The 15,266-nt window shown below is 38.6% G+C and overlaps 1 protein-coding gene across 1 annotated transcript; it reads right to left on the reverse strand.

The window, feature by feature from the left end:
* Nucleotides 1-170: 170 nt before the first annotated feature.
* LOC310930618 (solute carrier organic anion transporter family member 1C1-like) lies at nt 171-12,423 on the reverse strand (the record flags this gene model as incomplete). Its single annotated transcript, XM_083893653.1, has 14 exons — nt 171-396; nt 544-661; nt 777-841; nt 1,065-1,249; nt 2,645-2,810; nt 2,958-3,153; nt 5,049-5,213; nt 5,641-5,889; nt 6,632-6,730; nt 7,018-7,164; nt 7,260-7,381; nt 7,543-7,675; nt 9,699-9,840; nt 12,328-12,423. 14 exons carry the CDS (start codon nt 12,421-12,423, stop codon nt 171-173), a joined length of 2,109 nt encoding a protein of 702 aa, XP_083749779.1.
* Nucleotides 12,424-15,266: the final 2,843 nt, after the last annotated feature.

Raw genomic sequence — 15,266 nt, forward strand, 5'->3', positions numbered from 1 at the left:
ATTGGTCAAATACCACATTTGTAGGTATAAAAAAAGCTTTTTCTCAGATATGTCATAATATCAGTCTTTGTTTAATACACGTGTTTTGTATTAATAAATGTGTAATTAGTGTATATTGCTACTTCGTGCTACATGGAGCTGATTCAGATGAGAGGTGGTTGTGTCGAGTCTCACAAGTGAGTTTCTGAGTCAGAAGTGCAGTCTGTGGACAGTATTACCTGCTCACAGTGCACGGAGCCGTTCTCCTCTTTCCTCAGTGACGCCATCTCACCATTCTCACTGGCGAGAGCCTTTTTCTCCTTCCTCTTAATATGTCTTTTGAGCAGAGCAAATCCCAGAATACAAAAGAAGAAGGAGACTGTCCTCAAGACCAGTGTCAGGCCCAGGTACACTATCCTGTCAGAAGAGACAAAATGATCATTTTTACTGACGTGTCAGCGTTAAATGACAACTTGGCGATGGCTGGTCACAAGTCATCTGAATGGGTTCTTCAGAATTTTAATGTCACAGTATCACCCGTGCGATTGTAGATTATTATCTTACCTGTAAGCTGAGGTATTATATATTCTACATGCTCCTCTTCCTCCGCACAGCTTGTATCCCCATTTGAGGCAGGTTGTATCGATTATGGCTCCAAAGTATATGGGGGCAGGTATTCCAGCTATTGTACAGTGTAAAATCAGTTGTTAGATCAGCAGATTAAGGGCTACATTAAGAAAGGTTCCCACAGTTGTCCTCACTCCTTGTGCATTAATGTGCAGAAAAGTTATACTCACCGAGCATACGAGTGGCCAGTGTGTGGATTCCAAGTGCAAGAGATTTAAGCTCAGGTTTAATGAACCTATGGAAACAAACCGGAAACATTATATCTGACTTTTCAACCACACAACACATCAAGGACAACTTATAACAATAAAAAAAAGTTGCTATAATAGACAAAAGAATAAGATGTTTAAAATACTAATTACATAACAGATACTGTCAAATAGACTGACACAGTGATAACATCAGTTCAAAACTTGTCTGGTACATAACAAGAGCCCACAAGAGGACTGTTGACAGACCTGATAAGCAGCACAAAGCCAGGTGTCCCCCCAAGAGAAATAATGAATGAGCTGAGGACAGACAAAGCCAGGAAGTACGGAAAGATTTGTTCACAGTCGTCGTTGCGTGGGCACTGACCCAGAGTGACCGTCATGTTGCCTGAAGGGATCATAGTCAGCGCCAAACACCTGCAGTTGTCAAAAACCTAAGAGACAAACACATGTTTTGATATCAGTGTTAGATGATAAGCAGCAAGGACGAGGCAATAATTCAATAACAATACACTATGCTTCTTCAATATCAACACAATGTTCAGTATATTCCTATGATATGTTTATACATACACACTTTTATATCAAATAACTGGTATTAAATGCTTTCACCGTTTGATTTCTGTCCATAAATGAGTCTAAAACCATAATGTACTCAACTGTCAACGGTGAGTAAAACCTCATCTTTAATAGCAGACATTTTATCACAATGACTATCAATAAACTACAAAAACTGTGTGATAAGAATGAAACAGCACTTCAAACTCAAAATAATGGCCGTAAGTCAATATGCCATTTTGATAATTGTCACTTGAGAAATCTTATAGAGTCATGAGTCATTCATGCTCTGGTGAAAGGTTTCAGTCTTCTCCATATAACCACACAGTCAGTCACAGTTGTGTCTGTTTATTAGAAACAGGGGTGGGTCAAAATATCAATTTGGTGCAATAACGTCGTCCTTCGTCGTGCAATACGATAATCGATACAAATATCAAATATTACAGGGCAAATATCAATATTTTAATTAATAAATGAAGGCGCTCTAAAGTAAACAGGCCCTCCCATTTTCACTCGCCAGGCATCGCTACTTGATGACTGCAGTAGACAAAGAGGTGTGAAGGCACGGCCTGGAGGGTCAGACCCCTTCAACAGACAAAGGGGAGTTCCTCAGGTATAAACGTTTAGCTCTCGCCATGCTCTGGCTCTTTCTTCATCTCAAACACTCGTGTGTAGATTGACCTTTTCTTTGCAAAGAAAAGAAAACCTTGTCCGCCAGAAGAAGTCTCCATTTCATTCTTCACCAGGAAGCTACGTTAAGAGATGCATCATCCATGTTCAATGCATAGACTTTATGCACATTGTTCTCTATGTTGTGAATAAACAAAAGAGAAATCGTGCACTTTTAACGGACATTTTGTTTCAGTTAGACAGATATAGTGATATATCACTATATGATTGTCTTGGTCTTGCAATATAGTGATTATCAAGGACTATGCATCGTATCGTGAGTAACCCTGCCATTCCCACTCCCAAGTTAGAATCCATATGTGTTACTTTTTATGAATTTGATGAAGTTGTTGACAAAACTGAAAAATATTTTGAATTTATTTGTATTAAAAGGACAACATGAGAGCAAGATATGGTGGTAGACAATGCATTGGTTGAATAAAGAAAGAGAGCAGCAGGGAGAGTATTATGTTTTGGGCTGAAAATGTCCACATCCATCACACTGGGCAACAAAATGTCCACCAAACAAAAACATTATTGAGGTGTGGAAAGTGTCGAGCAACAGCATTTCCTTTTGTCCATTTCATAAAAGTGTGTCTGACCAGGTTTTTTGCAGAGCCAGAGGAGGAGGTGCATCCTGCCAAGCATGGCGACACGTACGTGATCCCATTCTCTCCACACACTGGATCCCACTCTCTGCCTGAGCACGAGCACTGAGAATTGCAGTCGGAGAAGAGAGATTTTTCCTGATAAGACATGGCCTCCACGCTGCAGGATGTGACAACATGAGAAAAAAAAACACATATATTATTGACAGCTGTCATGAAAAATGGATCAAAAGAACCCAACACAGAAAGACAGAGAGAGGATGAATGGTTGCAGAATTGACAGGAAAAACACACAGACGTCACTAACCCAGTGTATGAAACTGTGACGCCTGCCACTTTAGGGTTCTCGCAGCCCATGGCTAAGAAAAAGAGTGACAGGAGATATCCCAGCAGGGAGGTCCCAAAGGCAAATTTAGCTGCTCCCATGACACCCAACCTGAACTTCTTCATAACAACACCTCCAGAGAACATCCCGAGGGCCACAGCTGGGATGTTGATCATTCCTAAACAAAAAAAACGGGCACAACAAGACAACACATTCTTGGATAAGAAAACAACCTGATGACGAGGCAAAAGTCTGTTCTCCTGGAAACAAAAGATCAAAAACATTCAGCTAATTCATATCAAAGTAGTCTCATTCATACTTCAGGTGAAGTGACCTGAGGTCATGTTGTGAAAGATGAAAATGATTATTGATGGTTGAGAGGATGTGGTATTTCTCATCATCTCTTTACTTATTCAGTTACGTGGATGAAAAGATTGTCTGCACTTTTTCCACCGTGGTTTAAAATGTTATTTCACATTTGCAACCGTTTCTTGAAACACTGATGTGGGTCCAGGGAAAAAACACTTCAATGTTCTTTTATTTATGCAGGTAAATAAGGAAAATGACACCACATCTCGAGCCTTGAATCTCGGTTGTCGTCGTAAAAGCTGTAGCCTTTACTTAAGAGGCATGTCGGAGCTGGAGCATTAAATATTAATCAAAATCTCATGAAACACTTATGACCATCCAGCTCACTTCACTTAGCATTCGTAAATATTGTTCTTTCAGCAACACAGGTTTAGAAAAAGCACGTGTTTGGTTGATTACTTCTTTGTTGTAATAACGCTTGTTGGGTATAAATCTTATACTGCTTATTGACTCTTGTTATTGGATAGAATGACTGGTGTTCGAAGAAACAATTTAAAGTAGACATATTATAGCCTATTTCTCCAAGTTAAACTAGTTCCCTGGTGTCCTAATGAACATGTCTGTGACATGCTTTGGTCAAAATACCATAAGGATGAAGCACCACAGCAGTTCAATCACTCTGCCAAAACAGCCCTGTTCAGAACGCTCAGTTTTGAGTGCCTGTCTCTTTAAATGCAAATGAGACACAGGAAACTATGTCAGCGTTACTGAGGCTCCGGCAGCTAACAGCAGTTAGCATTTGGAAAATCGATCATTTGCCGTCTCAAGCCAGCACATTGCCGTCATATGTAAAATGTATCCACTAGACACGTAAATCCACTGAGACCGGAAGTTTGTGTAGAACTCTGTGCTGCACTGTGCAGCCAAGAATAGAACACTTTGTGGACTTCCGCTCTTCCAGATACTATTGCCCTCCTCGCCTGTACTCTCGCGTTTTTTAGGGACAAATCGGAGCTCCACGAGGAAACAATTCCAGGAATGTCTCAATGTGACGTAACAATGAGTGCAGAAGTCAACATCACGTGGAGGACCACAAAAACATGACCGAGTCATCTTTTTTACACTTTGCCTACTCATAGGAACTCCAGAGTCCCAAATATAAGTATTAAAATGATTAAAAAGTTGATTTTGCATAATGTGTCTCCTTTAACAAACAGGGGCTTCAGTAGCATGTGGAAGAACCATACACAGTCACAACAGCCTGGTAGCTCCTCCTCAGGCCTTTCTATCCTCTCCACTCCCAAATTAGTAAAAATTAATCATAAGGTAGTCTCTGATAAACCTCGCTCTGCAGGAGCGAGCATTGTCTTCTTGGAGGAAAGAGATCGGTCCTGGACTATGGAGATATTGGATTGCCACTGGTTGCAGAATCTCATTTTGAGATTGACTCCAATATTATGACAAGACTTGTGAGGGAAACACTGCGCTGCCAAAAGCTCAAAGCAAGAGTCAGTAGCAGAATAAGCTGTTCGGCATTGGCAAAGAAGATTTGGCAAGTTTTTCATGGATGCAGCTCACATACTCAACTCTACTGCTCATCCCATGAATGCAATTTCTAACGGTATGAGATTAATTGCTAAGAATCATTCTTACAACAAAGAAATAATCCACCAAACACAAACTTCCTTACTTTTTGTGCTAAATTATACATCATCTGAAAAAAATCATAAAATGAGGGATTCATTATAATCATAATCTGCTTACCCATAAGAAAATTGGCTTTCGATGCCGACTGGCCATAGTGCTGCTCGATGTATTTGGGTTTGTATGTGACCATACCAATGAGAGAGTTGAACTGAATGATGGTCACACACAAGTAGATGATGTACACTGGATTTCCAAGGAGACTCTTCAATGTAGGCACAAACTCTGTGTGACAGGAGATAAGAGAAAAATACAACCACGATCAGACTGAAACAGGAGCCGTGTGGTTCACATTTTGCCCACTAGACGACAAGAGCACATGCTGTTCAGGGGGGTTTAGAAATTCATGTTCTCATAATTTATAGATTGAAATTGTCAGCGTGTGGCATTCAAAACTAGACCCAGAAATGGATTTAAAATGTCATCATCTACATACAGCATACTGGGAGTTAAAATGAGTTTGCAGTTGTGGTAAAAAAAAAAAAGGATTCTGATGGTTTCTTAAGAAATGAGTCACAAGTAAGTGTCAGGTAAAATGTTTTGTTCATCGTAAAAAAAAAAGGAAAAGTTGTTACATCCTCACAGAAACGACTGTATGCATCACAATGCTATTATTCAATAAACACTGCAATCAATTTGTTTGTCTTTATACCCTTGGCCATCTGATGTAAATTAGGCGGCTCCTCTGGTCTGAACTTGTGCTTCATGTTTGGTGAATCTTTGATGAACCTGCTTTGCTCTGGTGTGCAGCTGGTGTCATGTTTATCCACAGGCATTGGCAGTGATTTGGGCAGAAACCAGAAGGGAACAGCAGTCATGAGAGTGATGATGCCAGCGATGAGGTAACCCAGCCACCATGCCCCCACCCAGCGGGCGTCACTGGGAGTAATGGTCACTGTCTCTGTGAAGTGATGAGAAAACTTTCATTAGAGATTTGTTTTGCTTGCTTCTCGGTCATTCACTGCAGGTACAATTTTCTTTTGAGCTACATATTAATATCTTAGTAAATAACAGACGATGCAAGTGAAATCTATCTAAAGCAAGTTGTGTCGGTGTGTCAGGGTCTCTGCAGGTTTCAACAAGTCAAATTTAAGACTTTTTTAAGACCATAATGAATACAATTTAAGACCCATTTCAAATCCATACTGGCAAAAAAGTACAAAAGACATGAAGGAGAATTGGAGCCACAAATCTTTGAACTTCGAACCCAATGGTGTGTTTCCTTGATTTTCACGTTTTTTGGAGCAATTTTAAATTTCGCTGATTTATCACGCTACACCAGGCAGATGCACCGTCAGAACACACTAGAGCTATCACTTGGAAAACTGTAAGTCCGCAAAAAAATTATATTCTTGGCTCCACAGTGCAGCACAGAGTCCTACACAAACTTCCAGCCTCAGAGGATACATGTTATATATGACGGCAATGTGTCTGCTAGAGCCTGCAAATGATCACTTTTGCAAATGCTAACTGCTGTTAGCTCCCAGTAGCCTCTGTGGCTGATGTCATTTCCTGTCCCTTAAGTTTTGTTTTTTCTGGACCTAGCAGTATGAAAGAGATACTACTAAAAAAGTAGGAATACTTACTTCCTACGGGCACTGCACTATTGTATAAATAGAGGAAAGATGCCCTCGCTTACTCACCCATGTCCACGTAACCGATATCAACGTAAATTTTGGCACAAAGTGAACCCAGTAGGTATCCAAAGACAGGGCCGATGATTGCTATTGTTTGGACACAACCTGTAATAGACAAACAAGACATGAACTTAACCAAATATATCTTGGTATCTATAGTTTTAGAGGACCATGTTGCAAGAAACAGTGTATGCAAGAGGTATTCCATTGGTCACGTCACATTAGCAAATTCCAGATGTACTGAACATGCAATAGATGAGCTTCACATACATAACAGACCTTGACAATACATTTTGGAAATAGGTTTCCGTTAAAAAAAAGTTTCATGAAGACAGGTTCACTTCCCAACTTTCTGTCCAAACCTACAAATATAAAATATAAAGTGTATTCACCAATGTAGAGAGCCGTATTCTTGGACTCTGCATAATCATCAATGTAGGAGATTCCCAAAGGTTGTATCGGAGTCTCTCCAATCCCTCGCAGAACATTTCCCAAAAACACGTAGGCCAACATGGAAACACTAGACTCTCGCACACAACCTAAAGTTGAAAAACAAACCGTTAAGGTGAGCTGAGGAGTTGTAATTCAAATACTTGCTGACTAAGCACACTAAGGAATCTACAAATGACTCTACCATTAGGTGGCAGTAGAGAGGGTCTGTCCCCCACACTACTGGACTCCGCTGAACTCACTGGACATGGAGAGAGGTTATTGGTTGAATTCACTGACGATCTAATGGCTGTTTCGATCTTATAGCTGCGTACAAAATACCAATGTGACTGTTAAAAAAGGGAAGGAAGAAAGCACCGGGTATTGTTAGACGATCTGTGGTGCACAGGATCATCCATCACAGAATACATGTGAACGTTTGAACAGCAGTGCATACATTATGAATACAGATCTCCTATTGTACATACCGACCACTGATGAAATGTGGCATGGCCATCAAGAAGGTCCCGAAAGACATCAAGAGACATCCCACTGATATGATCTTGGGCCGGTGAAGTTTGGCACCAAAATAGCTCACAAAGGCAATCACCAGCAAATTCCCTACAGGGATGAAATGATGAGAAGGTGAGAAGGAAATCTTAGTCGGAGTATTTTTCAAAAGGTTTGCGTTATTTAGAAATGAAATCATGCCTTTGAATTAAAAATCCTTATAAGCACGTTTATATAAGCGTATAATCGCTTTGAAATAAAAATAGTTTTGTTTCTTGGCCTTACATTACGTCTTTTATACAGTATGTATGTCAGGCAAGGGTCATGACATCTTGTGCTAGAGTTTCATGTTATGAAGTGGAGGCTTACTGCACTGCCATCGTCATTCCCTGACACACTGAGAGGAGGGGAGTCCTCCTTTTGTTATAATCTGCAGTCTCACTGTTAAATGTCACTAATTCTTGCACACTGGAACTTTAAAATCAGTCACCTGAATGATACAGAGAGTCATGCTACGCACACACACACACACACACATTCTTGTACTTGCTGCATACTGAGGACTGGGTTGCTGACAAAGTGAGGACCAGCATTTCCACTTTATAAATCAACACAATTACAAAGATCTACTTCATGAATGACATCTACAAAGAATTACTGGTTGCATTATTTTTTTTTTTTTTAATTTATTTTTGGTCCAAAATTTTACAAAAACGTCATACTATACTATGTCGTCCAAAATTTGAAAAAAAAATTGAAAAAAAATGTTTGGTCCAAAATTTTACAAAAACGTCATACTATACTATGTCGACCAAAATTTGAAAAAAAAAATTGAAAAAAAATGTTTGGTCCAAAATTTTACAAAAACGTCATACTATACTATGTCGTCCAAAATTTGAAAAAAAAATTGAAAAAAAATGTTTGGTCCAAAATTTTACAAAAACGTCATACTATACTATGTCGACCAAAATTTGAAAAAAAAAATTGAAAAAAATGTTTGGTCCAAAATTTTACAAAAACGTCATACTATACTATGTCGACCAAAATTTGAAAAAAAAAAATTGAAAAAAAATGTTTGGTCCAAAATTTTACAAAAACGTCATACTATACTATGTCGACCAAAATTTGAAAAAAAAAATTGAAAAAAAATGTTTGGTCCAAAATTTTACAAAAACGTTATACTATACTATGTCGACCAAAATTTGAAAAAAAAAATTGTAAAAAAATGTTTGGTCCAAAATTTTACAAAAACGTCATACTATAATATGTCGACCAAAATTTGAAAAAAAATTGACAAAAACATTTTTTTCCCAAAATTTGACAAAAACGTCATTCTATACCATGTCATCCAAAATTTGAAAAAAAAATTTGACCCAAAATTTTTCATCCAAAATTTGACAAAAACGTCATACTATACTATGTCGTCCAAAATGTGAAAAAAAAAATTGAAAAAAAATGTTTGGTCCAAAATTTTACAAAAACGTCATACTATACTATGTCGACCAAAATTTGAAAAAAAAAATTGAAAAAAAATGTTTGGTCCAAAATTTTACAAAAACGTCATACTATACTATGTCGACCAAAATTTGAAAAAAAAAATTGAAAAAAATGTTTGGTCCAAAATTTTACAAAAACGTCATTCTATACCATGTCATCCAAAATTTGAAAAAAAAAATTTGACCCAAAATTTTTCATCCAAAATTTGACAAAAACGTCTTACTATACTATGTCGTCCAAAATGTGAAAAGAAAATTGACAAAAAAAAATTTGACCCAAAATTTGAATTTTTTTTGACAAATTGAGTATAGCATGTTATAGCAACCTAAGGAAGTGGATGTTCATAAGATGTCAACATAAATATTTATGTATTCATATTTATCTGCAAACGTACGACCTATTCTTCATTTGATGTTCCCAGTCTGTTGTGCAACAACACAAATCATTACAAAATCCCTCTAACTCATGCCCACAAAAGGATTTTTCACTCGGTACAATTCAATTAATAATATTCAAGCCTCTATGATGTCAAACCGGCCGACGTGCTGGGAAGTTATACCTGCATTAGCATCTAAATGCTTCATGAATACCCAGCGTAAATAAAGAGACGCGTGGATGAGAAAACAGAGAAACTCACCTACTTCAAAGCTCCCGTCTATGATGCCGATCAGGTAACTGGAGATGTCAAACCGCCTTTCCAGTTGTGTGATTGTGCTCTTCATGTAGCTGCCAGATAAAGACTTAGCAAAGGAGGCAAAGGACAAGGCTGCGAGGAACATCTAAGAGAAGAATGACGTCATGAAAAGTCAGAAAATAAGTGTAATAATAACCCTGTGTGTGTGTGTGTGTCTGTGTATATATGTACATACATATATGTACATATTTTTATCTGTATATATATATACACATATGCATATACATACATATATGTACATAATTTTATCTGTATATATATATATATATATATATATGCATATACATACATATATATATATACACATATATACACACATATACATATATATATACATATATACATACATACATACATATACAGTATATACACACACACACACACACACACACACACACAGTATGTACATATACATATATATCTCACAGATGGATTTATGGGAGTATTGAGCTTCATCCTCCTCTCCCTCAGCCACCTGTTGTCACTGACAGTTGCTAACAAAGAGAGGATTAGAGAAGCCAATCACACTGTGACACAGACACTGTCCACAGTCCAAAGTATGAGAGCTGACGGACCAAAGGAGACACAGCATGATTGGAAACAGGTAAGAGGAAACAAAAGACTTCACCCTTGTGAAGGAAAATAGCCCAAACTCACACACACACACATCATTGTCCATGACGCACACACAGGCCTGTCTTCCATGTCATGTCCAAGACTTTGAGATCTGAAAACTCCATCAGTTTCATTGTTTTGAGTGATAACAAATAATGGCACAGGGTGATAATAGACTTAACTGCAACTTCTGTCAATTGGAAAAACGGCGGTTGGAGCAGTGTAATTATAACAACTACTAATGTGGACAAAACCCCTCAGTGTGAGAACGTAGTTAGCATTCATACCACACAGTGTATGCATGTCATACGACTCCATAGATAATATTGATGTGTGTAAAACTCAAAGGAGTCGTCTCTTTTATGTTGTGCTTCATTGTTACTATGACATTAACTCTGACATGAACCCAACACCAGTTATGCACACATACGTCCTCATATCCCTGTTATGACGAATGCTGCTCAGCACGTTTACATGATTCATTTAGTTTGCATCAATTTTGTACAAAATTATAAATTACTTTGGAGAGACCAGCATTTCCCATTGGAAGTGCACAGTGTTTTTGAAAAACCAAGAATCCAAATATTGGTTTGAATAACTCCCATAATCCGATTACTTGGGTCTGTTTCCCCAGAAGTATTAGTCTAGTTTTACTCGACCTAAGGTAACCTGCATTTCCATTATAACAGTCAATGGTGTACTTCTTTATATCAACATTGCACTTTCAAAACATTCAACATAAATCAAAAGTAGTGATTTACTTTGTTGCATCTGACGGCTACAGTATCTCATACAATCTTAATGTCACATAAAACCAAAAGCAATAGACAAAAACAAGTGAATGTTGTATAAAGAGCACCACAGTGAGAGGTTTTACCATCGGATTAAACCACAAAACACAGCATGACTGAAATTCCTCATTGTTTTGGCTCGTAGCTGAAGAATTTCCCTAAGCAGCTTTTTAAACATAAACCTGCAAACCAATTCTGTCATCTCTATGTGTGTGAATCAACAATGCACAGACTGATTTCCTCAAACCTGGTAAGAATAATATACTTGAGAGGACATCGGCCAGAGGTCAAGGTCAACAAAATATTATCCAATTAAAAGTTTTTCCACAACATTTCCACATATATTAGGGAAAGGAGACACAGTTCACTGTATATTGATATGAAAATGATTTCCCCTGCGCTGAGAACCATCCTGAGACACAGAGGTTCGCCGTCTCTGAAAACAAGGCGAACACAGCTTGACGGAAATTAAAGTTTTCAAACAGCTCAGTGTCCTGCTGCAATGTCAAAAAATATGACAAACAAAAGACATGGGGATACGGGAGCTGCCGATCTACTGCTGCCTCGACACAGGGATCACGATGCATGACTGACGCAGGCTCCACCTACGTTTTCATTTCAAAAGTACAAAGGTCACGGTAATCCAATTACACTTTACTCAACACTTTGCATGCATGTCATCATCAGCTAGGACTGGAACATGCAGCATGCTTCAGTTGGTGTTTCAGGGATTCATATAAACAAACACAGAAGACTCCTTCAGTGCTTCTTGTCAGCTCGTCATCTGAGGAAATCATCCTCGTAGAGCAGAGGCGCCGACAGTCATGTCTGTTTTTACATACTGTATACACAACATGCACACATGAGAAGGTGCGATCACTATCACATGTATTCTGTGACACAGTTTCTTTTGCACATGTGACTCTAGTCCTATTTTCTTACACACCAGTCAGGTGACTCCCCAATCACAGCCTTGTGGGCCGTCTCTCCCGTCAGGCTGAGTGTTCGTATGACCTTTCTCATACGTTGTACCCACTGGCTTATGTAAACCTAAAGATACAGAATCTAAAAACCTATGGGCAAATTCTCACCAAGTATTTTCTCTTCAATCAATTCAATGAAGAGTTTCATACACATCCAGATACTTGGTTTCTGCAGAACAATACCTTCAGATTGGGACGGCAGGAGTTCTTTACTGCAGAGGGGATGTGGCTGTTGTCGAGGGGCCAGCTGCCCGAGGCTGAGCTCTCCTTCTTCTTCATGGCAGTCTCTTCCTGAGCCGCAGCTTCTCATCAGATGATTGACTTTGTCTGTCCTCACTCACACCTGCTGGTGGGGGGAATTCAGATTTGGAGGTCAGCAGTGATCTGGGAACGTATAGTGTTCAGCAAACAAAAATCAATCCGAAGCCCAGGACATGCAAACAAGGACACACGCACCAAGGGTTCACACATTTATATGACAAGGTGACTGTCTATGAGATGACGGAGTAACAGAATAAACAAATGCTGTATTTGACATGCACAGCTGCTGTAGGTTCTCTGGTTTTGCCTTGTTGATAGTGATTAAAACACAAGCGCAAAATGTAGATTCTGGTCGTTTGCCGGGCGGTAGTCCAAGAAGTGTGCCTGAGTGCAACTCTTGCCTCCGAGATCCCAATCGTGTCCCGATTGGTCATTGTTCTTTGTTGTTGTAGTGACTCCTGGGCCTAAGACAACGGGACGTTGACATACGACTTCTTTTCGAGAAAATCGAGTGTGCTTAATGTGTGCTATTGTGCCAAATGGTGCTAATCGTGACCATGAACTCACGTGAAGTTGACACTAAATAGTACAAACAAAATTAATTATCCGTTTATCACAGTATGTTTGCCCTGCGATAGACTGGTGATCTGTCCAGGGTGTACCTCTCCTTTCACTATATCCAGAGGCGCAGCTTGTGAACAAGCAAGGCAGGCAACTTCTTGGGGCACCCAAGTCGATAGGGGGCCCCCGACAATCGGAGCCTGAGGGCTGTTTTTACTCCCCGTCCCCATTAAACAACAATGGGCGATTTGCAATGACATCTCAGTAGTAAACCTCCCTAAAGAGGCCCCTCCTCACTTTAACCTGTGTGAAGTTATCGTTCTGCAAAAAATGAAGAGGATTATTTACAGTGTAATGCATCTTTTTTTTTTTACTTAATTTATGTTTTTTTCCAGTTATTTACAGTATTTTATTGTTCTATATATTTATAATGTGGGTTCTTTACAGTGTAATGTGTTTTATTTTTACTTAGTATATAGTATATATACTAAGTTTATATAGTTTTTTTTAAGTTATTTACAGTATTTTATTGTTCTTTACATTCATATTTTCACATACTTTTGAATTACAAGGTTTTTCCATGTTATTTCATTCATTTCGGAAAAAAATATATTTTTCGAACTCATACATTTTTCGTTGGTGTCAGATTATTTATAACATCATGGTGATGAACACTGGTTGGAAGGAAGGGCCCACTGGGAATTTTTGCTTAGGGCCCCTACAGACTCTAGAATCGCCCCTGTCTATATTTGTTGTACATCAGATGTACATGAATGAATGAATGAATGAATGAATGAATGAATGAGATGATTCCATGACAAAAAGTGTGCAGCATTTTCAGTAGAGGTTAAGTAAATGTCTGACTCTTGACGATGCACACCAAATTTAACATATAGGTCAGTTCTGCATACATTACAGTAACAGCACAGTAACAGCACAGACTCATGGACATATTGGAAAATAAAAGCAAGACTAGTAAATACTGTATATCAGTTTTGTCATACTGGAGTTCGGCAGAGAATGTGTACAAAAAAACATGTCCTTCTCTTTGTTCTCAATTGTTTTTATACAAAAGATGAAGGTCAACTTAGAGAGGGATTTACAAACATATATATAGTCTTTAAAAAAATTATAATTTTCCATTTAGAATCCACATTTAACACGTGTGATCTGATCAATCATGCAAAACAGAATTTAGGATAAAAATCCAAATCCACAAAAGAGAGTGTTCAGTAATCCAAGGACATCTGATATGAGACACAGATATAAGAGCAAACAGAGACAGATGTGGACACAGGTTGTGGACACAGGGTGGCAAATTAATTAATTAATAAAAAAAGATTTCATTCATATTTTTATTGGTGCGTGATGTGCAATATAAACAAGGATTAACCCGAGTTCAAATAGATGCTAAATAGTCTTCATCTCTGTTAAATGACTCTTCTCAGTCTAATTAAGTGACACATAATGAGGACAATGAGTGTGTGTCCAAAAGAACATCATGGTACTCACCTAACTTCACGCTGCTCTGCTCCTCACGGTGTCTCAGACAAGTTGTCCACAATCAAAGAGACGATCAGACAAAAACAAATGTCCTGTTGTTTCAGTGAAAAGCTTCAGAACAAAGTGTCCATCACCATCATCCTCATCATCAGTGTGTGTGTGTGTGTGTGCGCGTGCTGAGCAGCAGCAGCAGCAGCAGCAGGGTCGGTGTGTTTCACTGAAAGCAGAGCACACACACACACACACACACACACACTGAACATCGTGTTCACACTCAGACCCACGACGACACGTGATGACTGCACTCAGCGAACCTCAATAGTGTTGGATTGTTGCTGCACAAAAACCCCTGCGGTGTGTGTCGCTAAAACATGGAGTCATGATGATGATGAGGAGGAAACACGTGGAGTCTCGAGCTGTTTCGTTCGTCACGCTGCGGTTGTCGTGTTTTTTTTGGGTTTTTTTCACTCCCACGACACACAGGTGTGTTTTATCTGTGCGTGAAACGCTTTCAGTGGCGAGTCTGACTGATAATAACACCAGGAAATGAAGCGTGTGGACGCTTGTGTATTTACGCACTGTGTGGAGGAGCATGGAGTGAAGTTAGTTTCACGTTGGCTTAATCACGTCACCCAAATAAATAAATAAATAAATAAATAATAACAATCCAAAATATCAATAATAATACAGTAAAAAGGGGCTTTTTTATTTAGGGAACATCAACAAAATTTAAAAATTAAAAGAACTGAATAGTTTTCTTCTATTGAATGGGGAATTTATTGACGTCTCTAAATGAA

Source organism: Microchirus variegatus, assembly GCF_963457635.1.
Source record: "Microchirus variegatus genome assembly, chromosome: 8".
Taxonomy (NCBI): Eukaryota; Metazoa; Chordata; class Actinopteri; order Pleuronectiformes; family Soleidae; genus Microchirus; species Microchirus variegatus.